This window comes from Dicentrarchus labrax, unplaced genomic scaffold (genome assembly GCF_905237075.1).
Source record: "Dicentrarchus labrax unplaced genomic scaffold, dlabrax2021, whole genome shotgun sequence".
Lineage (NCBI taxonomy): Eukaryota > Metazoa > Chordata > Actinopteri > Moronidae > Dicentrarchus > Dicentrarchus labrax.
The window spans coordinates 17,120,043-17,145,608 of record NW_026136708.1 but is presented as its reverse complement, the minus strand read 5'-3'; the positions used below and the strand labels follow the sequence as shown (position 1 = coordinate 17,145,608).

General features: G+C 41.3%; 2 protein-coding genes across 3 annotated transcripts; both read left to right on the top strand.

The window, feature by feature from the left end:
• The first annotated feature begins 139 nt into the window (after window positions 1-139).
• Window positions 140-2,352, top strand: erh (ERH mRNA splicing and mitosis factor). Its single transcript, XM_051408536.1, has 4 exons — window positions 140-302; window positions 728-815; window positions 1,414-1,534; window positions 1,649-2,352. Exons 1-4 carry the CDS (start codon window positions 300-302, stop codon window positions 1,749-1,751), a joined length of 315 nt encoding a protein of 104 aa, XP_051264496.1. The 5' UTR covers window positions 140-299; the 3' UTR covers window positions 1,752-2,352.
• A 331-nt stretch (window positions 2,353-2,683) lies between these two features.
• Window positions 2,684-15,174, top strand: smek1 (SMEK homolog 1, suppressor of mek1 (Dictyostelium)). Of its 2 annotated transcripts, none has more exons than XM_051408535.1 (15): window positions 2,684-3,872; window positions 4,043-4,098; window positions 4,198-4,296; window positions 4,444-5,061; window positions 6,123-6,200; window positions 6,292-6,408; window positions 8,100-8,216; window positions 8,304-8,435; window positions 9,008-9,110; window positions 9,259-9,417; window positions 9,534-9,703; window positions 10,646-10,785; window positions 11,933-12,123; window positions 12,955-13,166; window positions 13,981-15,174. In XM_051408535.1, exons 1-15 carry the CDS (start codon window positions 3,731-3,733, stop codon window positions 14,101-14,103), a joined length of 2,457 nt encoding a protein of 818 aa, XP_051264495.1. In that variant the 5' UTR covers window positions 2,684-3,730; the 3' UTR covers window positions 14,104-15,174. The 2 variants fall into 2 exon arrangements, with proteins under 2 accessions (XP_051264495.1, XP_051264494.1); XM_051408534.1 differs by having other exon boundaries at window positions 10,643-10,785.
• The last annotated feature ends 10,392 nt before the right edge of the window (window positions 15,175-25,566 follow it).

Below are 25,566 nucleotides of genomic sequence, written 5' to 3'. Positions count from 1 at the left end.
TAAAAAGTACTTATACTTCTGTATTCCATGAGCTAGATTTTAATGGATTTTTACTTTGGTAAATCCTTATAAACAATTTTACAATCCTGTATTTTTAAGGCCAGACTTTTACTTTGAAACCAAAGCTTTATTTTGAAGGCACCTCACTTTACAACCGGAATAAGAGTTATTTCATTTCCCCTGATACATTTTTCCTGAAGCAGCTACATCGTACGGGACATTGAGAAGCAATAAACAACGATACTTTCTGCAGTTTTGAATCCTCCAATAAATAGACAGGGTCTGTGGTCAGCACAAATATGGTAAGAGTGTTTTCTTTTACGTTTTATGTGGTAAAAACTCGCAGTATTTTCTATGTTAGCTCATGTTAAACCATCACAGCTAAGCTAACAAGCTACGAGGCTAACGTTTACTTCTCTGTCAAATTGTTTCCCAGTTTCTTCTGTTGCTATAAACACACACTTTTAACAGTAACGTTCAAGTAACTTATCTCTGTCGTTTTGCCTAAATATGAATAAAGTTAGTGGGATATGTTGTGAGAAACTTGCTTTTACGTGAACGCTTCAGTAAATGATCTGTTGCTAAGTAATGAGCCTTTCTCTCCTGTATGAACGCCTCGGGTTTACTCTATCAGGGATAAACGCACAATAACTTAACTGATGTGGTCTGATATGAAGAGCTGGCATTACTTGTTTTTATTGAATGTTATTATTAATCATTTTTACAGTCGCACACTATTTTGCTTGTGCAACCTACCAAGAGACCCGAGGGCCGCACATATGCTGACTATGAGTCAGTGAATGAATGTATGGAAGGTGAGTCTCTTGATGATTTCCATTTATAAACCATGCTGCTGCTTTGTCTGTACCTGTGGGTGTAGTAAGTGGAGCCTAATAACATTTATCATTGGAACATTAACATTTTATTTCAACAGTACTCCTCAAGGATGCTCCCTGTCATTTGGGAGATAATGTCACTAAATATTATATACTCACTTGTTTTGTCTTTTCAAATAAAACAAATATGTGTAAGGCTATTTACAGTGTAGGATCTAAGGCAGCACAAAAGCATTTTACTGCACTTGTCTATACAGATATTAAGTATACACTGGAGTCACCACTGGCATTAATAAACCTTTTATTTTTTTTAATTCACAGATGCCTAAAGTTATTTGTTAACCAGATCAATTCATTTTTATAATTTAATTCCTTGTTATTAATATTACTTCTCCTGTCTCTCCCTTTTTAGTCAAACATGTTTTACAGTCTCTCTAATGAACCTCGTTTCATTGTTGTAAATACTGAATCGTAGACCAAGTTTATTCTTATCTATATTATTTTATTATTTTCTTTTGATGCACACTTTCGGAAATGGTTTTGCTTCCATTCAGCATGTCCTGCGCCTCTCTTCTAGGTGTTTGCAAAATGTATGAAGAGCATCTTAAGAGGATGAATCCAAACAGTCCCTCCATCACTTATGACATTAGTCAGTTGTTTGACTTTATTGACGACTTGGCAGATCTGAGCTGTCTTGTGTAAGTATGATTTGGCTGGTAAATGCCTGATTGATTTTTAAATGGAAAAACAATTTTGTATTGAATGTGTTAATCACTTCCAGTAAAAGAAACACATTTTTAATTTGTATACAGGTACAGGGCTGACACTCAAACATACCAACCATACAACAAAGACTGGATCAAGGAGAAGATTTATGTCCTGCTGCGGCGTCAGGCTCAGCAGGCAGCAAAGTAAGGGCATCAGTGAGGAGTTGTCCTGCTACACACGCTTGAAAGGAGTTTACTGTACATTGGAAAGGGAAGGGGTTTGAAAAATGTGGTACATTTTGGGCTTTATATAAGAGTGGAAGGATACCTATGTTTTTATTTGTTACACTACACTGAGTGTGGCAAATGGCTGCAAGGACTAACTTATTGATGAAGAGGAACCCCGACCTGGAGAAATGTGCCACAGATAAAAAAAAAAAAAAAAAAAAAGTGTTGGTCAAATTTTTAGTAGTGTGCTTTCATTTTCCATTTAAAATTATGTGATGATTTTTTTTTTTTTACCTTTACTGGGCAGTTGGATTTGAACATGTTGTGGATTTTGAATGCAGGCAATTATTATTATAATTATTTTTGAATAAGATAAATGTCTGCATACTGACTAACTCGTTCATTTAACTGATCCCAGGAGATTTATTTTCCGTATTTCATCTGTTATTAATATTGTTACTAGCCTACCATCATGATGTTAAGTGTTGTTTTTGTAAACATTTCATATTGCGTAGAATCTGATTTCAGCTATTCCTGTTACTGTTTTCTTTGATTCAATCAAAATAAATGTGTTTTCTGACTCTTGTCCACTTTCGCATATATAACCACACAATGAGGAATATTATTTTCCTGTTAATTTAGTGTTTTCTATAGAAATGACTGCGACGAGGAGGAGCAACTCTGTTTCCCACTGGAGATTAATAAAGCAAATCTTACATCCAAGTATGTGTCAAATGGTTAGAGTGGCTGAGTATGATGTAGAGTGGTTGGATGGTGATTTATATATACAAAAAAAAAAAGGATCAGATAAAATGATGTTGGAGGCTGCTCACCTTTTAGAAATAACATTTGTATATCCAGTTGTGGTACTGTCTCTTTAAATGTGGCGGGCTGCCCTGTTGTTGCTGTGCTGGAAACCCCGTACTGACTCTGAAGGGACCCAAGATGGCTGAATACTCACGGGGGGGGCAGTTAGCAATTATCTGAGCAAGACGTCGGGAATGAATGGCAAATAGCACTATAATGTAAAGCGTGACCTTGAAGTAATTACACGACTACAGTTTGATGGTTTGCATAATTTTCGGGATGCATGAATACCAGTGAGGAGAGAGCGGTCTCTCCGCGGCCCCGAGCCAGAACATGGCGGAGCACTTGGGAAGAAATGGCAGCTAACGCTAGCTAGCTGGCGTATTATTCAGACACAACTAGATCCACTGGTCCAAGAGGGGTAAACACGGTGTCTGCGCTCCGCAAGTGTGAAATAATGTTACCGGCGCACGGCTGTGGTTGTTTCGCTTCAAAGTGTTGTTTGACGTTGACTGTGTGGAGCGTAGGTAGTTAGCGTAGCAGCTAAGTTAACTCGTTAGGGTTTTTGCTGGCTAACGTTAACTGGCAAACCTTGCCCGCAAGCGTACACACTGTACTAATAAACAGGCAGAGTGTTTTTTTTGGGGGGCAGGCAGACAACGTAACAGTGGGGCTTATTCTTTGCGATGTCTGTCGACCCTTGTTTTTGTAGGTTAAACAACGTTAGCTAACGTCAATGCCCTCCGCGCTGTATATTAGATTGTCGTTAGCTTGCTACAATGGTCTGTAAGCTTATTTTTTTTGCGTGGCGCTTTGCCTATAACCCTGGCGAGATAAGTTTTGAGGCAGCTCTGTAAAAAAAAAAAAATCAGATATTGTAGTTGTGACTGCAGAATCGATCGGGGTGTCTTCCTGGATGCTCGTCCAGGTGTTTCCACGTTTAAGCTCTTTCTAAGAACTGTTAGCCCAGGTTGACCCCTGACGCTAGTTAGTGCTGCATTGTAGAAGTGAACAGGTGTATTAAAAAAAAAAAAAAATAAATAGAATAAAAAAAAAGTGAATTAAAGTTGTGGCGTTGCTAGGTGAAGCAGACACCGTGTAAAAGCCAACAAGGTCCGGGAGGGGGGAAACCGGTCACAGCTACCTGCAAGGATGACGGACACTCGTCGACGAGTCAAAGTCTATACCCTCAATGAGGACAGACAGTGGGATGACCGTGGGACCGGACACGTCTCCTCGCTCTATGTGGAGCGTTTCAAAGGCACGTCTCTACTGGTGCGAGCAGAGAGTGATGGTAAGGCGAATGGCATATGCCAACACAGAGACTACCAGCACCGTGACAGTTGTTCAGGAAATATTATAAGCAATACCTTCAGCACAGACTTATTTTAACTAGCTGGAAACATGCACGTAAAGCCTCACTTAACTTACCCTCCTCATGAAAAGTTGTTTCTAATCTGACAGGTTCCCTACTGCTGGAGTCCAAAATCAATCCAAACACAGCCTACCAGAAACAACAGGTCAGCATGATGCATTGCATGTGGTTTTGTGTGGATGTGGATTTTCCTTCTCTGTGTACTGATTGTATTGTAAATTGGCTTTGTTTTTCTTTGGGAAAGGATACATTGATAGTATGGTCAGAGGCTGAAAATTATGATCTGGCACTCAGCTTCCAGGAGAAGGCTGGCTGTGATGAAATCTGGGAGAAAATATGCCAGGTAACTTCAATTCTCTCTGTGTGGGTGTTTGTTTGTCTGCTCCATCTGTGCATGCATTTGATATCGAGAGTGTTTGGGTGTTCCTGGTGATCGTTTCTGTTACTTAATGTTACATCTCATGCCACTCATGTTTGTCTTGTTGTTAAGGTGCAGGGAAAGGACCCATCAGTGGACATCACCCAGGATGTGGTGGACGAGTCTGAGGAGGAGCGCTTTGACGACATGTCGTCGCCAGGTCTGGAGTTACCACCATGTGAACTGAACCGCTTGGAGGACCTGGCTGAGCTGGTGGCCTCCTCACTCCCATCACCACTGCGGCGCGAGAAACTGGCACTGGCTGTGGAGAACGAGGGCTACATTCGCAAGCTCCTGGAGCTGTTCCGTGTGTGTGAGGATTTAGAGAACAGAGAGGGACTGCACCACATTTATGAAATCATAAAAGGCATCTTCCTGCTCAATCGTACTGCACTCTTTGAGGTTATGTTCTCTGACGAGTGCATCATGGACGTCATTGGTTGTCTGGAGTTTGACCCAGCACTCCCGCAGCCACGGCGGCATCGGGAGTTTCTGACTAAGACAGCCCGCTTTAAGGAGGTGATCCCCATCTCTGATCCTGAACTGCGTCAGAAAATACACCAGACGTATCGGGTGCAGTATATTCAGGACATGGTGCTGCCCACGCCCTCTGTTTTTGAGGAAAATATGCTGTCCACCCTGCACTCCTTCATCTTCTTCAACAAGGTGGAGATTGTGGGCATGCTACAGGTGAGATGGGCTGACATGAATTATAAGGCTTCACAGTGTATTTATTGTTATTTTTACATAAGTGTTGAAGTGTGTATGCTCCACATTTTTCACCGTAAAATGTTGGTCATTGCAATAGCAAATGGTACAAAATTTATATGCACATAATACAAACAGGCTTCATAAGTAGACAGTTCTGTCATACTGTGATATCTAACATCAAAATGAACACGTAGGAGAATGTTTTTTAAAATAGTGTTCGTTCCGTTGAGGACTGGAAATTACAGTAATTGTAGGATTGTACAAAGGTTTTATTTTTGGCTGATTGTGCTTTACCCCGTCTGAGTTTGTCTGCTAGTCTTTTATGGTCATGTGATCTTTGTGTTTTTGTGCTGTGTCAACTCAGCAGTGTTTATGTATGGCTATCTCCATAGAGATGGAGGAGTGTTGTGTAAATCAGTTATGCTGCGCTAGAGGAAAACTGAAACTGGCACGCTGTTGACTCTGGTTACACTGTACTGTGTGAAATTTTGAAGTCAAACACTACTGATATGGACCTTTTTTTTTTCCCTCACTTACCTCGAGGCAGTCTTGTCAAGCTAAAATTAACAGACCAAGTGTTGTATTCATTTGAACCAGGACTTGATATATTGGATCACAGATATAATTGAATGAAACTTGGGTGTTGGAGTAAAAAACCTGTACAAAACCCATCAGGGAAATCCACAAAAATGTTACTTTGTGTTTTTTAAGACTTGTTTTATGCAGTAGATTTAACTGCAATTATTGTAAATAACTATGTTGAATATGTTTTTTAATTGATGATTGTCATTATGTCACATATAACTTCAAAATCAGTCATTGATAAATATAGTAGGTATGCTTCCTGGTATTTGTATCTGACTGGTACCATTGTGGCTCAACAACAGTTTTGTTATGATGGATTTAGCGGAGTGCACAGGTGGCCCCAGAAAAGTGTGAGGGTCAAGGGTGATTTAGTTCTTTTCCTTCCTTCATATCCTGATTTGTTGCCCCTCCATGTGATACTCACTCTCTCTTATCTGTTTCCCTTTTGATGTCAGGACGACGAGAAGTTCCTGACAGACCTCTTTGCACAGCTAACAGATGAGGCTACAGATGACGACAAAAGACACGAACTGGTATGCCAGACGGTCGTTATTTATCAAAGACTGTTCTCACTTTTCTCCATGTGCCTTGTTTGATAGAGCTGTGTTGATTTCTTCCCTATAGGTGAACTTCCTAAAGGAATTCTGTGCATTCTCACAAACGTTACAACCTCAAAACAGAGACGCCTTCTTCAAGACATTGTCAAACATGGGCATTCTACCTGCACTAGAGGTCATACTGGTGAGTGCAGCAATCTTAACATAAATTGGAGTTAAGTTCATTGGGCAAGTTTGCTCAGATATACATGGAATTTGTCTCTTGGTGCCAGTAACTTTGGTAGTGGGGAAGCATTAGGGTCATGGAATGTGCCATCATAAATTTGAAAGCTGAATTAAGTGATAGAAGAAAAATATGAAGAAAAAGGGAAACAAGCCAATGATGATATTAGAGTTTTGGCAGTGTGTTGATACAACTGTGCATCTATTCCTTACAATGCTATTTGTTAACCATGGATTGTGCACATCACAAGAACACCTTGTTGAAGAAGCAGAATTACACTCCGTTAAGTATTAAATTACATCGTGTTATGAGAGGCGGCAGTTTTATGATTTTTATTTGTTTGTGTGCAGGTCTTGTTCAAGCGAATGACATTAAAACGTTTTAGTCTCTAGCTTAAGGGAATTTCCGCACTTCTCATAAGGACCATGACACAGCATTTTTTCCCTTCTTGAACAAGTAAATGAGCCTGTACTGCAAGAAAACAAACCCAAGTACTGTTTTTGTCTGTATAGTGTTAAACACTAAGGCTTGCCATACATTGGCCATAGATGGCAGAGTACACACACAAATAAACAATCAGCCATTAAGGTGGCTGCAGCAGGTTGTCATGGTATTATTTGGTCTGAAGACGGAAGTGTAGAAAGGAGCATTTGCTAGTTTTAGGTTGTATTACAGTCTTGTCAGACACTTATTGAACTGCTGCATCTTATTGTATCTTGTTGTTTTATCTGTCAGGGGAGTACACTTTTAAGTTGGCTGCTGGCCACACTGAGATCCTACTTCGAATATGTACACTCAGAGGCGCCAGGGCCACATTCCTGATCAGTTATGTGTAGATGTAAATCTGACCAGAACGTTGATATTGCAAACATGCCTAGCCTGGAAAAGTAATACTTGTAAGCCACTTTTCATTAAAGGATAATTGATTTTATTAATTGGTTAATCGATCTGATCAACAATATATTAAAACACCCAAACACTGCTATTGCATCACAACTGTCCTGATATACATTTGATTGCACCCCGTTCTCTGTCACGTTCAAATGAACAATTTTTATTTTGACAACTTCAGTCCGATTTACTTTGCTTTTACTACGATACCAGTGACTGCAGAGGAATGGATCTGATACAAGAGGACAGATAAGACAGGCAAATACACTTCTCAGACAAAAGCAGCTAGGAGGGTTTCCTGCATCTAGACAGCCTCTGAGCATGAAATTGGTTATGTTTTTGTTTTTGTATCCCACAGTACAACCCACTATCAATATGTAACACTTGCAGGCTATGGACAGTTATCTAAACAAATAAGTAGTTTAAGTAGATTAAAACCTCAAATATATGCATATAGGTTGATCACCAACACATGCTCATATGTTGAAATATGTGTACTAACAACATGTGCACCTTTGCAAACAGACATTTATAAGAGTAATGCCTGCTGTCTGCTTCTTGCCTGCTTCCTTTCCACACGCTCCCTTAGAAGTAAAATGTGAAAAAAAGAAAAGAAATTGTGTGAGTGAAAGTAAATGTGGTTGGGTCCTTTTTTTTGATGATTACTTTTGTTTCCATTTAGTTTTTAAGATCTTACTTGATTGATCCCTGTGGAGAAATGCACAATCCACTGACAAATATAATGTATTATGATGAAACAGGGAATGGATGATGTTCAGGTGCGTGGGGCAGCCACAGATATTTTCTCTTATCTGGTGGAGTACAACCCCTCCATGGTACGAGAGTTCGTCATGCAGGAGTCTCAGCAGAATGATGATGTGAGTACATGAACAGCCATAAATATATCACACAGGAGGATGTAAACAAGAGTTTGTGTTACTAATTAATCGTTGTTGGCCTTTCAGGACATTCTCCTGATCAACCTGATCATAGAACACATGATCTGTGATACAGACCCAGAGTTGGGTGGAGCGGTGCAGCTGATGGGCCTACTACGGACTCTGGTGGACCCTGAGAACATGCTGGCTACTGCAAATGTAAGTTTGCACGCTACTCTCAAAAATGTCAGTTTACACTGACAATGAGTTGACAGAAAACCTGAGTATTAGATACTTTGCTTGTCCAGAAGCACTTTTGTATGTTAAATTCTTGATTTTGTGTTTTCATTGCTTGCGCAATTTGGTTAGGTCAAACTGGATCAGGCAAAAACATGCTTACGGTCCTTCAATTTCATTAATAAAGATGTGTAAAGAAAAGGAAAATGTGAACCTTTCTGTAGCCTAGAGTTAGGCAGCACTGGAAGGACAGGGTTATTACAAGTAGCAAATGGAGGATGTGTTCTAAATGTGCAGTTGCCACATTGGCTTCTACTCTGCAAGAGAGAAAATTGTGATCCATATGTGGATATTTTCTGCACAGATCAGTCATGTAAGGGAAAAAAAATACTAACTGAAAAACAGAATTTTCCTGCTAATCAAGTTACCCTTGATTTGTACTACATAGTGCCAGCAATGTAACAGGCTGGAACACAGCTCTACCTAGGGCACTGTTAAAACCATTCATTACAATAAATATCAACGTCCTGTTAATATAATTTTTTCCTTTCCAGAAAACAGAAAAGACAGAGTTCCTGAGCTTCTTCTACAAGCACTGTATGCACGTCCTCTCGGCTCCACTACTGGCCAACACAACAGAGGAAAAACCTAGCAAAGGTATTGAACACCTGAGGCGTGTGTGTGTGAATTTGAGTGTGAGTGTGTGTGGGGGTGTGGATGTGTTTACGCACATGTGTTGGTTTTGTAGATTGAGATTGATGCACAAGTATTTTATGTTGCTTACTACCTTTTATTCTTCTATTAGATGATTTTCAAACATCCCAGTTGCTGGCCTTGATTCTGGAGTTGCTGACATTCTGTGTTGAGCACCACACCTATCACATCAAGAACTATATCATCAACAAGGACATTCTCAGAAGGGTACTGGTGCTCACTGCCTCTCAGCACGCCTTTCTGGCATTATGTGAGTCCCCGATAATCGCAACCAAATCTTAAATTCTTAGTACCTGACATTAAAGCTCATTTTGATCATAAATGAATTTGCTTTGATCTCTATATTCATTGTCTTTCTGTGGCCAGGTGCCCTGCGCTTCATGCGAAGGATTATTGGTCTGAAGGATGAATTCTACAATCGCTACATCATGAGAAACTTTCTCTTTGAGCCTGTCATTAAGGCGTTTCTCAACAACGGCTCACGCTACAATCTCATGAACTCGGCCATTATTGAGATGTTTGAGTATGTTCGTGTGGTGAGTATTGTTTTTTCCCACAAAACTCATGCTTTCATGTCACTCTTGATTCTCTTGTTGAACATTTACATAGGCCTCTGACACCAACATTTCACTTTTTCACAAAATGGTTAGTTTTATTTATTTTTTCATTTTAATAGATCAACAAATCTTAGAATTAATAAAAAAAATATTCCCCATATAAAGATATTTAGGATGTGAGTAATTAACACTTGAACAAAGTGTTAAGTCACAGAGCCATAGAAACTGGTAGTTCACCATCAGGCTCGAGCTTCCTCTTGCCTCATGCTGGGTTTGGTTTAGAAAATTGAAGAATAATTATTCTTCTATTCTGCTATGCTCCTTGTTCTTTTTCTTCATATTTTTGATTTTCTTTCCTGTTCTGTTGCTCATGCCTTCAGAGTTTAGCAACTTGTCAAACCTGGACAACAGAAAACCAGGCATTGCACACTTGAGTACATACAGTGATTTGCTGATTTAACCTCAGATGACGCAATACTTTGTCTCATTCAGTTGTGTGTAGTTTTTTTCACTGGGCAAGTGATTAGGTTAATCAACAAGTCCCTTTTTTTTCACGCAAAAGTACATATTTTTTATTTGATCAAGTTAATGCTTATTATCTCATCTATCTGTATCTATCTATCTATCAATATCTCATAATCTGTAAAAAGGAAGCAATATTGATAGGTCGTCAGATTGCATTCCAATACTGAAAACTTGCAACATGTACATTGTTTTATTGATTTATTTTAACTTGTTTGGTGTGTTCTCTCCTCTGTTTCTCTTCCTTGCTCATTTTCTCCACCCTTTATTTCTCTTCTGTTCTGCCCCTGTCCTAAACTCTAAACTACTCGTCTTACCTCACTTTACTTTTGCAATCAATTTCCTCTTCTACTGGGTCTCTGCACTCCTATTTCTCCCCCCTCCCATTGCTCCCAGGAGGATGTGAAATCTCTCACAGCTCATATAGTAGAGAACTACTGGAAGGCTCTGGAGGATGTGGACTACGTCCAAACATTCAAGGGCCTTAAGCTGCGCTATGAACAGCAGAGAGAGAGGCAAGACAACCCCAAACTGGATAGGTGAGAAAACCAAGTCTGACCTAAATTTACAACTGTTACACACACAGTAATTATGTGATAAATGATACAATCCTTTGTCTGTGAATGTGTGTCTCATAATAAATGGTAAAAACAGTCAATGAGACATCCCAGTTCATCCCCCCCAAATTTGCGTTGATAAGCTGCTAAAATGACCAGTATATAGTTGCTGCGCATTGTGTTTTTGGGAGTCAAGTGTCCTCTGCCATAGTGCCATTTTGTCAAATAATAAGTGTATCACTGTATTTTATTTGTATCTTTTTTAACATTTAGCCTGTACACGTGTACTGCACTTAAAGTGTAAAAACAAGTGTTACAAGTGGTACAGGTTTCTCAGCCAAACACAACGAGAGTGCTGTTACCATTAGCGGCTGAGATTGTGCAATATATCACATAGTCGTATATGAGTCATGTGACATATGTGACAGACAGAAAGTGACACAGTGCAGAGCACGTCACTTAAGAACATTGTTATGTTGGCGTAACTTTTACTCACTGTACTTACCAACACCGGCAGCCGTTTCCTTTTTAAACTTCACTTTGCTTCTGTGGTTTTGTTTTTCTTTTTCTTTAATATCCTGCAGTTCTCAGGAATAGTTTGTTTGTTGTGTAGTTCATGTTTATTGTGTAGCACCTTTGTATACAAATGCAAGGGCTTACATCATTCTTTTTTCACGGAACACTTCATATGCTTGGGGTTTAAAATTGAAATACCAACAGCTGCGTTTTATCATACCTCTCTGTTGGGTCCCGGTATGTTGCACAATAGTGAGATCAGGCTCAGTGAATGGTTTGTCTGTGTGTAGATTACATACTGTACCTGTGCAATCTAAGAAAAGCTCACAGCAAAATTTGCATTTCATTATATTAAAAACTATATTCGGACAAATGGTTCTCAGAAAAGTGATAATGCTCCTCTACAAATGTTATAATTACCGTGTAGCATGTGTAGAAATGTCAAATGTAGGACTCACAGATAGCCCCAGTTTCCAAGAGTTGTCATTCACATTGAGAGCAAAATGCTCTTTAAGCGGAAAGCTGGTTCAAGAAATTCCATCTTTGATATGTTATATATAAAAATGTGTGCGTTTTGTTTTTTGACCACTAAGCGGTGCATTATCCTCTCCAGCATGCGCTCCATCCTGAGGAACCACCGCTTCCGTCGTGATGCACGGACACTGGAGGATGAAGAGGAGATGTGGTTCAACACAGATGAGGATGACCTTGAAGATGGTGAGGCAGTTGTTCCTCCCTCTGACAAGATGAAAGCAGAGGAAGACCTCATGGAACCTATAAGCAAGTTCATGGAGAGAAAGAAATGTACGTATGGCAAAGCAGTCGTTTCCATTCCTATGAGATCCTTTGGGGTGAAACCGGCCATTGGATGTTTATGGTTATTTATTACAGGGACAAATATTTGTCATGATAGTGGTGGTTAATGGCTGATTGTTTTGAAATGTGTGGTGTCTAACTTGTTATGCAATTGCAACTTTTACATTTCAAAATATGGGGCTGCACCTGTTGTAGCAGTGTAATAAATCATTGACAGGTAGGGGCCTCTAAAGACGGGCTGAGGATGGTACATCAGAAAAAGACTGATCTGTGTTGTTGTATGTTTGCATTGTAATTCATTCAAATTTGGTGCATTTCACAGACAAAAGAGCAGATTTATAAACAAAACAACACTGTGATAGATTGCCTCACTGTGTTTGATTGTTCACAGTGCCTTTTGAAATTCGCAGTGGTTGCAGGGCTTTATTTACTGACCCCAGATAATATATCTGTCAACGTGCCATGCATATGGTCATTATAGTTTTTTGTACAGTAAATCCACCTCTGCCACTTACCTGAAAGGTTAATGCATAGGTTTAGGTAGTTAAAAGACATTTGTCTGCATTGTAGAGAACCATTTACAGAAAACTGTGGTTGTATTGGCTTGATTTGACATGGCTGTACCTGAACACACCAAGAAACTTAGAATCACAATTGTTTTTGCATACAAGTTGGGCCAAGAGCTGTTATTTTTCAGTCTGTGTCTTGTAAAAGTGTATTGTGATTATAGAACATATATTTTGTTCACTCATGAAATGGTAAAAAACCTAAATGGGGAGAATGACAATTTCTTGTCCACCTCTTCCTCTTTACCTCCAGTGAAAGACCCAGAAGACAAAGAAGTATTGGGGAAGTCGAGCTTATCAGGCAGACAGAACCCCAGCTTCAAGCTCGCCTTCTCTGGCTCCACTAAAACCAGCCTGTCAAGCCCTCCTTCGTCTGCCTCATTGAACCCAGGTTCTCCGGGATCACCAGGTTCTCCGGGCTCAGGGGCGCGGAGCTCACCATCCACCACAACTGTAACCACAAAGGTATCTGTCAGCATGTTAATGGTAAAGGTGTGGGTCATAAACGCCAGTTGTCTCTGTGAGGAAAGTCTGTTCATCTTAAGTGTTATTCAGAGACGCAGTTTAAGGACAAAGTCAGAAAATATTTTGCACAATGTCTGTTCTGTATCAAACATTACTTAACTAAGGAAGGGAAATGTTGGTGAGAATTGAGCTTTAACTATGAATTTTCACACTTAGACTGTCAATTTTCACACAACTCCCACAAAGAATTACAACGAATGGTCATCACCACCAGTGTGCAATTGGATTTTGTACTTGTTAGCTTTATTTAGACAGGGTAAAAGGAGGGGAGCGACTAAGAAAGGCACATAAACAAAGCCATGTGGTTTACAGAAGACACTGGTTTTAACATAAGGGATGGCAAGACGGCAACATCACTGCACAAAATGAGCAAACTAATATCAAGTGATGCACTAGAGACCCTAACAAGAGAAAGGAAATGGGAGTAACAAGTTATGAGGTGAGACAAAGTACTGATTTTGGTACAGTTGGTTGAGCATCAATGGGTAGTTTCTTTTGAAAGTTTTCCCAGAATTTATGCATTTTGGCATATGAGTAATGGGAGTAGTAGAGTGGTGAAGAGACACACAAGTAGAGTAAAGTTTAAAACATAACAGAGCTGCTAATTATAGCTGCCTATCAACTAAATTTGCAGGTAGTATAGCCGAGCAAGCCAAAACCGAAGTCGACCAGGAGGCTTGTAATACTGACCAAAACATACAGAGCAGGTCAGGATGACTCGTTTTATGATGCGTGTGTCTCTTGTCTTCTGCAGGGAGGTTTAGTGGGGCTGGTGGACTATCCTGATGATGACGACGAGGAGGAAGAAGAGGAGGAAGATGGGGAGAGTAAAGAGGACCCTCTGCCACCTTCGAAGAAGTCCAAACTGAGCTCCTAAAGAAGCTTCACTGTCTCAGCTTGTGCTCCGCTCAGACAGTTTCAGCGCATAGACTTTACACAGGAATGATCAAACTTGTAAACAAATTGAATGAATGAAAGCCACCCCTCGTCGTCAGCGGGTGGCAAAAAGGGGAGCAGACTGTGAACGGATACAAAGCCTCCTCAGACTAGCCCACTTCATACAAGTGCCAATCAGGAAACCAGGAGTGAAACCCCGTCAGAAAGGAGGAGCAGACGCGTGAACGTTTGGGGGAGAAACATCACACTCAACAGATCGTCAGCAGACTCAGACACCATGAGACAGGTTGGAGCTTGGTGATTTAGCAACTGGAGGAAAAGACCACATACAAAAACATATGTACACGTAGAGTGAAATCCCAGAGAGCTTGCGGGCTCGGACCATAACCCACTGCCCCCCGCCCCCCACTCAGGGAAGGACATCACAGCGGCCCAAATGGGTCGGCCAATTCAGACCCAGAACCACCACTCGCACCCCCTTCTCGGAATTCACCTTCCTCCTTGTTTCTTTCTACTTCTTTTGTCCTTTGCTCTTTCTCCCTCTCTTTGTTTGTTGCTTTTTGTCTATTTTTATTATTTTTTTTAAGTTAGAATATAGGACCAGACGGGAGGCAGCATGTGGCAAAGAGCTGTCTTTGTTGTCGTTTGATGATGTCATCAGTGTCGTTGTTCCTCAGCGGACGTTCTTTCTCTGAAGAGAAAAAAAGCCAGCAGTTTCTTCATTATTTTCTTTTTGTTCTGTATTTGTCTCTCAATCTTTCTCCTGTTTTTTGTAAATGACAACAAAAAAGACCTGCCTTTAAATGTTCAGGACGTTTTCAGTCACACTTGAACAGGTTTTTAAAGACCTCAGTAGGTGAGCTAGTTTTACCCTTTTTGCCCTTTGAAACTGCAGATTTTTTGGAGAATTTGTAATCCCGTCTTGATTAAAGATTGAGTGGAATTCTAGATGTGATGAATTTTGTCATATCTTCTCATTTTTTTCCTTTTACATGAGTGTACACTTAGTTGTTCAGAATATTTGGGACCATTAAAATGATCTTTGCTGTAAGATGTCCTACTACCCTTTGTCCAAATAACTCAAGTTGTTTCCTTGCTGCATCGTGCTGTTATTGATCAGTCGGGGGTTTCCATGGCACCACAAGAATTTGACCCTATATTTGTTGCACAGACACTGCTGTTGAGTTCAACATGGTTCCACAAACTAATATCAAACCACTCACATTGAAGATTAAAGAAAAACCTCAATCCCACCCTGAAACTGTAAATGTTATGCTCTTGGACCATTTGAAATTGTAGTATAGATATCAGTTATTCTCAACAACAAACAGTTTCTGTGAAACCATGTATACTACAAACTGTATGGTCAAATTTTCTTGAGTGAGGACTTTTATTTCACTATGTGGGAGTTCATATAGGTATCAAAGCAGAGGACCTCAGTTGCCGATGTCTTTATGATCCACCAGGTGGCAGCCTTAGTCCATGAAAGGGTTGTTGAAGCTTGTTGCCTGTCCTCATGGATCATGTCATCTGTACTTTGACATTCTTACAGTAAATATGTTTGGGATGGTGTCATTTTAGCACAGCTGAGATTAATACTGTGAAATATGTTGTGACCATTTGATGCATCTATTGCCCATCATACTGGTGCTATCCTTACAGCACTATTAGGAGGCAGTTATTTCCGTACTGCTTTAGCAAAGACACAGAGGTATCCTTTGCTCAGTGGGCAGACTGATCCTCCTGGCTTGTCACTTTTATGAGAATAAAGTGTTGGCACTTGCACATACATACAGACAGACAAACAGACATACATACAGCACTACTACCAGGGTGTAAAATGAAATATCCTCTGGCCAAATGGCTCGTGAATATTCAAATTTGACCAGCCACTTAATTGTTCACTGTTGTTTTTTGGCTGGTGAGGGAAGCATATTTTTTTACCAGCATTTGGCTGGTGCTGAGTGTGTGTGCTCTGACCACTACAAAGTTAAATATGTTCAGATTAAATATTTAACCATAACTTGGCACACTCAGTAACTTCACATTGTGGAGGATAAACAAGGTTGTGTTGAGATGAAAGCTTATACTTATAAGTGTGTTCTTTATTTAGATGATTGTTGACAGTTTTGATTAATTTTGCATACATATTCATCCAATTGTCATAATTACTGTTATTCAGAGTTGACATACTTTAGTGGTTCCATACTTTTAGTATACTAACTGAAAGCCACAGCCCTCTGGTAGACCTAGAAGTGTTTTTTTCTTTTCTTGCAGTGGGTGAAAATAGTTAATGAAAAATGTCAGCACCTCCCAGCGTATGTGGTCACCTCAGTGGGAGTTTGAGTACGACTCAAAAACAAACAGCATCAAGGCCACCAAGGAGGGACTGTGTTGTCCCTCCAAGTGCATTGTGGCCTTCAAACATTGCTTATTAATTAAAACCCAACAGAAGAGGATCACTCGGTGCTCAGCGTGCAGCTAGAGCCGTCGCACAACGCCTATTAAGGCTCCCATTCACATGAAAGCCATCTCCAGACAACGGCAGCTTTTCAGGAGCAGCCCTCCCTGCCAGCCTCCGTTTGCTCCTCAGCAGGAGTGTGGCAGAGTGTGTGTGTGTGATCTCCCTCTCTGCCACTGGAGAGGCCAGCCTGCTCCTGGTGCCAGCCACTGCTCCACCAGAATGCCGGCTCCACTTCCAATGCCAAGGCGCTCACCCGGCTCTGCCCGCCTGTATGTCTGCCAGACTGAAGAGTCCCCATCGGTGACACTGCTGTCCAGCTTCCTGCTGGGCCAATGAAAAGACTCTTTGACAGCTCTCTTGATTGGCTCAGCTCCCTAAGCATCTAGGCTGCCAGTTATCAACGTTCTCTGGATTGATCACATCAGTATATCTAACACTCACAGCAGCACATCATGATGCACTGCGTACAACACCATGCTGTGTTGGGAAGTAGAATTCATATTTTCATGAGACAAAACTATAATTGCATATCGCAAGCAAGGGTGAAACTAGGAATTATCCTGCCGCCATCCTCCCCAACACTTAGAGTAAACTCAAACACACCTCCAAATGTTTCATAGACACTATCCGGTCAACAGAGTGGTTTTAAGCTGTTGTCTTTAGTTAAAATGTTTCTAGGAAGGACAATCTGTTTTTAGTTTGCATAAGAACTACTAAGCTACATTATATTTCTGAACCAGTAACTTTCAGTGTATCCCATTTTGTCTCAAATAACATTTACACTTGAGCTCATTCTTGACCTGAAACAGCAGGTGATGAAAAGAATCCCAACTCAAAGTCTACTTACTGTTCTGGACCTTTTGACCATTTCTGTGACAATCAAGCAGAGTCAATCTGCTCATGTTGACATTTCAAGCAAGTTTACTGTTTCTGATTAACATTTTTAGTTTAGTAAAAGTACACTTTATAATATACAGTACCTTAGGACCACCAAAGGCATTATAGTCTATTTCCTCTCTAGGTTTGGATTCGCCACTATTCCACTGCAATTTCCCTGATTGGACATAACTTTCAATTGTAGTTCCTTATTATTTAACTAACCGTTTTTCTGCACAAGCGTTTCCAGTTACAGTGCTTCTGGTCGTTCAGAAATGTGGACAGACTGCAGGTTTTGATGCCAACCAAACCTGACAGCTGCTGTGTTCAGTGATTAACATACATTTAACAAAAGGCGGAGAAACTTTAGTCAAAACTTCAGAAAAAGCAGCAAATAAATAGTTTAAAACTACAAAGATCCTGCATGACCACTCAGATACTGTAAAGGCACTGGAGAGTTCTCCCTATATAACATCTCATTTCATATCGTATTGTATTTCTCCAGTGGTAAAATGTAACTAAATATTATAACTCAAGTACTATCATTAAGTACAAGTTTAGGTAATTTATTCAATATTTCCAATTTATGCTCCTCGGTACTTTCTACTCCACTACATGTATTTAACAGCTTTAGTAACTAATTACTTTTCAGATTAAACATTTACATAAAACAACCTGATGATCAGTTCATAAAATGTATAAATTGTTTAAGATCAAACATGTGGTTCCCAACCTTTTTTTTGGCTTGTGACCCCTTACAAAAAAACAGCAGTGTGTAGTTGGGGCCCCTTGTCATGTTTCAGATGTCTGAGTTGTTAGCAGTTCTTTCAAAAAGAGGTATTCTCCCTGTAAACTTCTCACATTGTTTCACTCAAATAAATGTTTGATGCCCAAAGAGGTAAAACTCTCCAATATTTCACAGAGAAGTTAAAATTAGTGACAAATCTGAAGAATGAATACGAGTTTATGTAGCAGAACTGTGTATTTTCTTCTTTCCTACCCCATTAATCATCCTATGACCCCCCAGATTTATCTTGTGACCCTCTGTGAGGGGCCGGGACCCCTCACTGGATTTAACTACCTAACTGTATGTAAAGTATTTGAAACTAGTTACACCTTCAGTATTAATAACGTTATTTATCATATGTCTCACAAAAGGAGAAAAATACTTTGAAATTTAGCAGATAATACTTTTTAAACTTAGGGCTTTTACTTGTGATGGAGTATTTTTACATTGTTATATTGGTACTTTTACTTAAAAGTAAAGGATCTGAACCTTTCTTCCACCACTTTCTTTCTTCCATTTTAAATAAATTATGTTTTGGATACTCTCAGCTGGGGTATTTAATTTGTTTTTACCCTTACAACATGCTTTAGTGCTGTTTTTAAATGTACCAAGCCTCTGCATGTTCAGGGAATAAACAGTGGGTTAGTTGTTTCTTGAGAAAATATTTTGCCCCCAATTGTTATAGGTCTATTTTTAAAAATGATTCGCATTTGCAATATGCATCAGGTCACACACACACACACACACACACACACACACACACACACACACACAGAGTCAATGAGGACAGCACATAGAGACATCCTTTAGGGGGAGGTAGAGTCCAAATCTGGAGATAAACTGCAACACAATTAATGGAGCAAGAGAATAACTCATTAAAACTCCTCATGATTGACATGCCTCATAAATGAGTGCACAGCTGTTTGCTTACTGTTTGTAAAGTAAGCTTAACTGATCAAAGTATGAGTAAAATGACAACACAGTGATCTATTATATTAATCCCATGTAATCCAGGATATGAAATAGGAAATGAGGCACACATGCGGTCTTCGGAAACCTAGCTGAGGTTGTCAAAACACCCGCACAAAGTCCACCCTCATGTCTCCCCACCGGGCCGGGGCGTCGCGGCGGACAATGACCTGTGTTTCCCCGGCACAAAGTGCTCTCTGTGTCCGCCGGAGCTCCCCCGCTTTTAATGGAGGTGATTGGCCGTGTTCAGCACAGCACGTCCGCAGCCGTGTGTGTGATTAATCACCGTGTTAAAAAACGCTGGAGCTCGGCGTCCCCCCGAGGTGGAGAGAGAGAGAGAGAGAGGGCGGCAGCAGGCCGGCTGACAGGGACCCCGGGCCGCCATGACGCCCCGGGTCAGCATCCGTAGGTAGCGAATGAAAGAGTGGAGGAAAGTCATCATCCGTCACATCTGGTTTCCGTTAAGGCAGAGGTGAGATACAGTGAGGAACACAAGCCTGCCATACCTTTCATGAGCTCCCCTTTTGGATGTATGACATTGAGTCAAGAGGTTAGGCTACTGCCATCCTAATATTCAATATATCCTAAATCTGTTTAAATGTTTGCAACATTAAAGAAAGGCTGTGAGTCTTCCTAGGGATGTGCCCCAACAACAAGTAGGCCTTTCTTGGGCCTTTCTAGAGTGCGTGAAAATGTGCCTCCTCTCTCCTTTCTGCATTTAAAACTGTAGCCTAGTGCAGAGATGCACAATCTTTTTTTTGGCTTGTGGCCCCTAGAATTAAATCTAGAGCTGAAATTGAAAAAGTGTTAAATAAATAAAAACCCTACTTGAGACCTCCTGTCATAGGTTATGGCCCCTCTTAGATTGTTTCACTTGTTTTTATCGTCATTATCCCTTTAATAACCTTGTGACGCCTTTTTAGATTTATCTTGGGAGTCTTTGCGGGGGTCTGAAGTTCTGAAGTTGGGAACCTTTCTCTGCACATATGCCTTTCGGCTCCGCTCATAACTTGCCTTCACTGCAGCTCTTAAGTTCAGAGCAGATACAAACGGTTCCTAAATGTGCACCATAAACCAGCATGCTGAGCCCATGCTTCCTTTGTTTCTCGGTAGCAGGCCGTGGTCCCTTCATAACTCCTGTGGCTCTAAATCAAAGTTAAATAATGAGCTTTCCCATGGAAGTGTTGGGAAGTGGAAGAATTTGGGGCTGATCTGCCATTGCTAAATGTTAAGTGGCTGGTATTGTGCCTCAGCATGGGGCACAGGAAACATGGATGTGAATGTAAGAGCTCTTGGGCTGCGTGTTAAATGAAAATGTCACAGTGATAAAGAGCGCACCTTCCGCACCCAAGAGTGTGTGTGCACGTGTGTCTCTTGTGTTGTGTGTGTGTGTGTGTGTGTGTGTGTGTGTGTGTGTCTGTGTGTAAAAGTGAGTGAGGGAGATGGATCGGAAGTATGCTCAGGAGGCACGCTGTAAATCCACACCATGAGCTGCAGATAGCTGGTCGCACACAGACTTACACACATGCACACACACTTGGATCTATTCCTAGAAGCAGCGTACTTTCCAGAAATTTACATTTAATGGTGCTCCGGGTAACGTGGAGTTGCACATTGGGATCTCAGCAGATACAGTCCCCACCCGTATACATTTCTACGCCTATTAAATGTGCGTAAAACTCACACTGAATAAAATAAAACCAACTTCACCATCCCTCTGGGCATGTATAGCGACCTGTGCTGGAGGTGTTATATGAAATGAGGCTGTGCAGCGGAGCGCTGGGAAACAGAATGGCTTCTGTGAAGGAAAACGCAGACATCCAACATGTAAAAATCACCCAGGGCAAGAAGGTGAATGACCAAACCATGATGCCTGGGCTATTGAATTTACCTCACGTAATGTAGCATGAATGAAGCCCTTAAAGGTATCAGTTTCCAGTCAATAAACAGGGGGAATCGGACGCATGGTTCAGCGGGAGTTGAACATGTGGGACCAGTCCACACACACACACACACACACACACACACACACACACACACACACACATGCAGTGCCCCGGTCACCCAGTCAGGATACTACTGTGTACATTAAACTCACCATTCAACTTAACAAATCAAACCTCTAGCTATATGTTAATGTCTTGGCAGGCTTTGGGCTCTGGCCCGTAATACAAAACTAACCAAACAGAACTTTCCCCAAATACAGTAGCGGTCAAAATGGAGTTTGACATTCACAATTTGTGTCCACTTTTGTTTCCACAGAGTGAATGCCTGTGTATAATCAAAACTGTTTGATTTTGTTTCTTCCAACGCAGCCGTGCCTGATGGCTCCTGCTGCTGGAGTGACTGAGGCTTTTAACGGCAGCTCTGTGTCGTGTGGCGTTGGCGTCCGCCTTGTGCCAGGCGGCGTGTGTGGTCAACAGGCGACTGGGAAGCTGTAGGGGAGCGAGAGGTCTGCGGGTCAAGGCAGAAGCCCCCCTTTGGTTGAAGTCAGTGCCTCGCCATGTATCTGTTCACTGTCCGTCATTCATTTCTGTTGGTCTTTATGTTTCTGTCTTGATATCTGGCTGACCTTGAATAACTTTTACCTACAGTACGCATGGCATGTGCCTCTTTCATGATTCTCTGCGTCCTGCAAAGCCATATTTTAATCTACCCCCATCCTCCCTCCTCCCCTCACACACTTACACCTCATCTTTCTCCCCTCCCTCCCCTTGTGGCCTAGGGGCATATGGTTTGGCTGGGCAAGAGATAAGAGAGATGTGTCAGCCTGTGGTACTGAACAAACACATCTTTCATTTCTCCTTTTCTTCTCTCCTCCTTTGACTCTTCCCTGCCTTGCCCTCTCTCCTCTCCTCTCCTCTCCTCTCCTCTCCTCTCCTCTCCTCTTTCCCCCTTCTCTCCTCCTCGCCCAGTCTACTCACCTCTTTCGTCTCTGTGACGGCTGGGTACAATTAGGAGCAAAAAGTCTTTCGTCTTTTTCGCGGAGAGAGACGTTGTTATATTTGCGGGTGATGGAGAGGGGAAGAGAGGGAGAGAATGGGCTTCAGATGCTCCGTAGGGGAGAAGACGAGGGGAGGAAATGAGGGGCTGAAGGAGAAGAGACAGATCTCCTCATGCTGAATGAAAGGCCCTCTTTCCTCTCTGGTAGGGCACATCAGAGGCATGCGCTCGTTGCTTTATGGAGGGAAAAGTGGTTTCCACCAAACTCTGCTTCCATTTATCTTTGGCTTGCTCGACCCACTCCCTGCACACACACACACACACACACACACACACACACGTCTGCATATGCTCACATTTGTACGGCACATGCACGTTCATGCACATACTGTACACATGCTGGATTTGCTTTGATTCCTGATTGCTTTGGTTTCTGCGGTGGCTTGATCAGGTTACTGTTCAAACTACGTGCCAAGCCAGTGTGTGTGTGTGTGTGTGTGTGTGTGTGTGTGTGTGTGTGTGTGTGTGTGTGTGTCTGTCTGAGTCTCTGTGTGCAGAAGTGTGATGATGGATCCTCAGCCAGTGGTGGGAATAGCACAGTTTCAGCTGCTATTATTAGCTCTCTGTTCCACAGGCCTGATTCTTTCCCCTGTCTCCTGTCTGACACCAGCGTTTCATTATTATCTGGCTCCAACGCAGGAAAGGCTACGCTATCACAGCTAGCTACGGGGAGGACAGCCCCACTTTCATTCCAACAAGGCTTTTTATAGGCTCCTCTACTCCTGCATACTATGTGTTACTTTTACACTGCTACAGTGTGTCAAGGACTCACTAATTCCCAGAGCCAGGCGACACACTTACTTAGCCTTTCATTGTGTACTCAAACACTCACGCCAGCTCACAGTTGGCAGACGCACCCTTGACTGGTGAGTATTTCAAGGGCGCAATCCTCGCATATCACACTTCAATCTTTTGAACACATTCAATGCTCCCCACATACAGAGACAAATACATACACACACTTGCGCATAGCGCTCGGTCCACGACCCCCCACCTGACTATCTGCCTCACAAAGTGTCTTCCATTACAGATAAGTGCAGCAGTCATATTGACAGGGTCATGATGGACCATAGCTGATTTGACCTTTGAGACTACTATCCATTTGACCAGCCAGATGGTCAGAGAGAGAGAGAGAAGTGACTACTAGTGGGTTCATTTCCTTGAAGAAAAGCTCAAAAACACGATCTTTAAAACAAAACAAATAAAAACGCTACTGTAAGAAAACATTAGAAATGTTGTGGAGGCTACGGAAAATGGATGTGCAGGTCTTTTGTGTGCTGCCAAGAAAAAAAAGTATAAATAAACATAATTTCAAGGATTGTAGAAGACTTGAGCACCACGTAGCGATTGAGGGTCAGAGGAATTTCCTTGTCAATCACTGTTTGAAAGTGTGCATGTGCAGTTATGTACATGGATGTTTTGATTGCATGTGAGTCGTATGACTCTGAACAAAAATAAACTTCTGGTGAAAGAGAGTCTGCCACAAAGCGAAATTGTACTGTAGCCCCTGGTTTCCCTTGCGTTTAATATCTGACCTGAGACCAGTGAGATGTTAGTTTAGCAATGGTGTAGATGTGTCCCTTGAGCTCTCTGAAGCCAACCGGGTACAAGACGATTGTGAGTTTAGGGATCCTGTGTGACGGGTCCTTTGTGGTTTTTAACTCTGACCTTGTATCACTGTAAGTTCAGAAGTTCAGGCTGTGGCACATCAGAAATGAACTCTATGAAACTGTCTACAGTGCTGTCCATGGTAAAGTCATGAGTATTAAAATATATTTCCTGTTTTGTCTTTGAACTTCATTTCTTTTTTCATACTTATTATAAATCAATGATTCATATCTAAATATACCATGCATGCGATATGCTCTAAATTAGTCTCTTCCTGGTGGGGCTTGTGGGTCTTTCTCTCCTTTATTTAGCACACACATGCACAGACACATACACCCTCTCATTTAGAGGATGTGAGCTGTTAGCCACCGTTTCCCTTTGTCATTTCATCAGCCTTGATTTCTGGTGTGAATTTATGTGAAATAGTAGCAGGAATAACAGCAGGGAAGAATCTGTGGGGAACCGTATTTCCTCTTCCTGTTACAGTACCAAGCTTTTATTGTTCCAGCTGAAGCAAGAGGAGGTGGTGATGGTGGCGTTGGGGTTCAGTTAAATCCTGGACCCGCCGGTCATGTCGCTCACGAGGTGCCGCAGCATGAGGATCTGATGCTGGCTAATGGGCTGAAACGGCTCACTGTAAATGTCACTGGCCTGCTGGGTGGTCATGTTTGTCAGGTGGGGTATAAACCCAACTGGTGCTGAAAAGGTTTTGGGCTGGGTCCAGAAAAAAGTCCTTAGTTGGCCCTAAGGCTCCTCCTGGAAAGATATGAAAAGACTGGCCAGACAAATTGTAGATTTTCTCTAATCTTATAGACTCAGTGACTCAGTGGAGAATTTCTATGGGTCATTTACAATCTCAATAACTGCACTTTTGGTAGAGTGGTTCCCTCTAGTACCATCAGTCGTTTTAAAAAATTTTAACAGTCAGTAGAGTGTAAACTTGCCTTAAAGCTCAATTAAACAGTATTTAAGATGCAACTTAATCAAATGTATCTCAAACGTGAAAGACAGGATATGTGCAGGTCTTAAAGTCTTACAAAGCATTGATTTCATTTTCCCCAAAAAAAGGCCCTCAATAAAAATAAACTAGCCTGCTTTTGGAAGTAAATATTAGTTCTAAAATGTGTTATATGTGATTTTAGCAAGAAAATAACCCCAGTGCTAATGTTCCAGACCTCTTTCATGTGAAATACATATGTGGACTTTAGATTTTTAGTTGGTTAATCCAGCCAATCCATTTTAATGCTTCTTATCCAGGTCCAGGTTGTTTTTAATGATTCATTAATATTATTAGGTGTTTTGTTATATGCTGCTGAGGAATACTGACAGAAATGCTTTATCACCCCTACTGGTTTTCATTGATATCTATCATGCTTTGGACTATATGACCGTGAAACACATCACATTCGGTGATATATGACTTAAAAAGTCTTGAATTAAACTCTGTGAACCCTTCGGAAATCCCGGAAATAGCTGCTAGTACTGTAGACCACACTGAGAATCAGCTTCTTCAATCAACTCAGTGTAGAAAGAATTGGACACTATCAGCCCATTTGAAAATGGCAGAAAGCCAAAATAAACATGTCGCTGATGAATAAAGTCAAACATCTAGCCTGGAAAAAGGAGCTGGGAGTTGCTGGACCAAACTAGGGCTAGAATGCAACTGAAATCGAACTTTAGTGAAATGCCTGTGTTGTCATGTTGTGCTCGATGTCTATGGGACGTAAGGTGTTTTC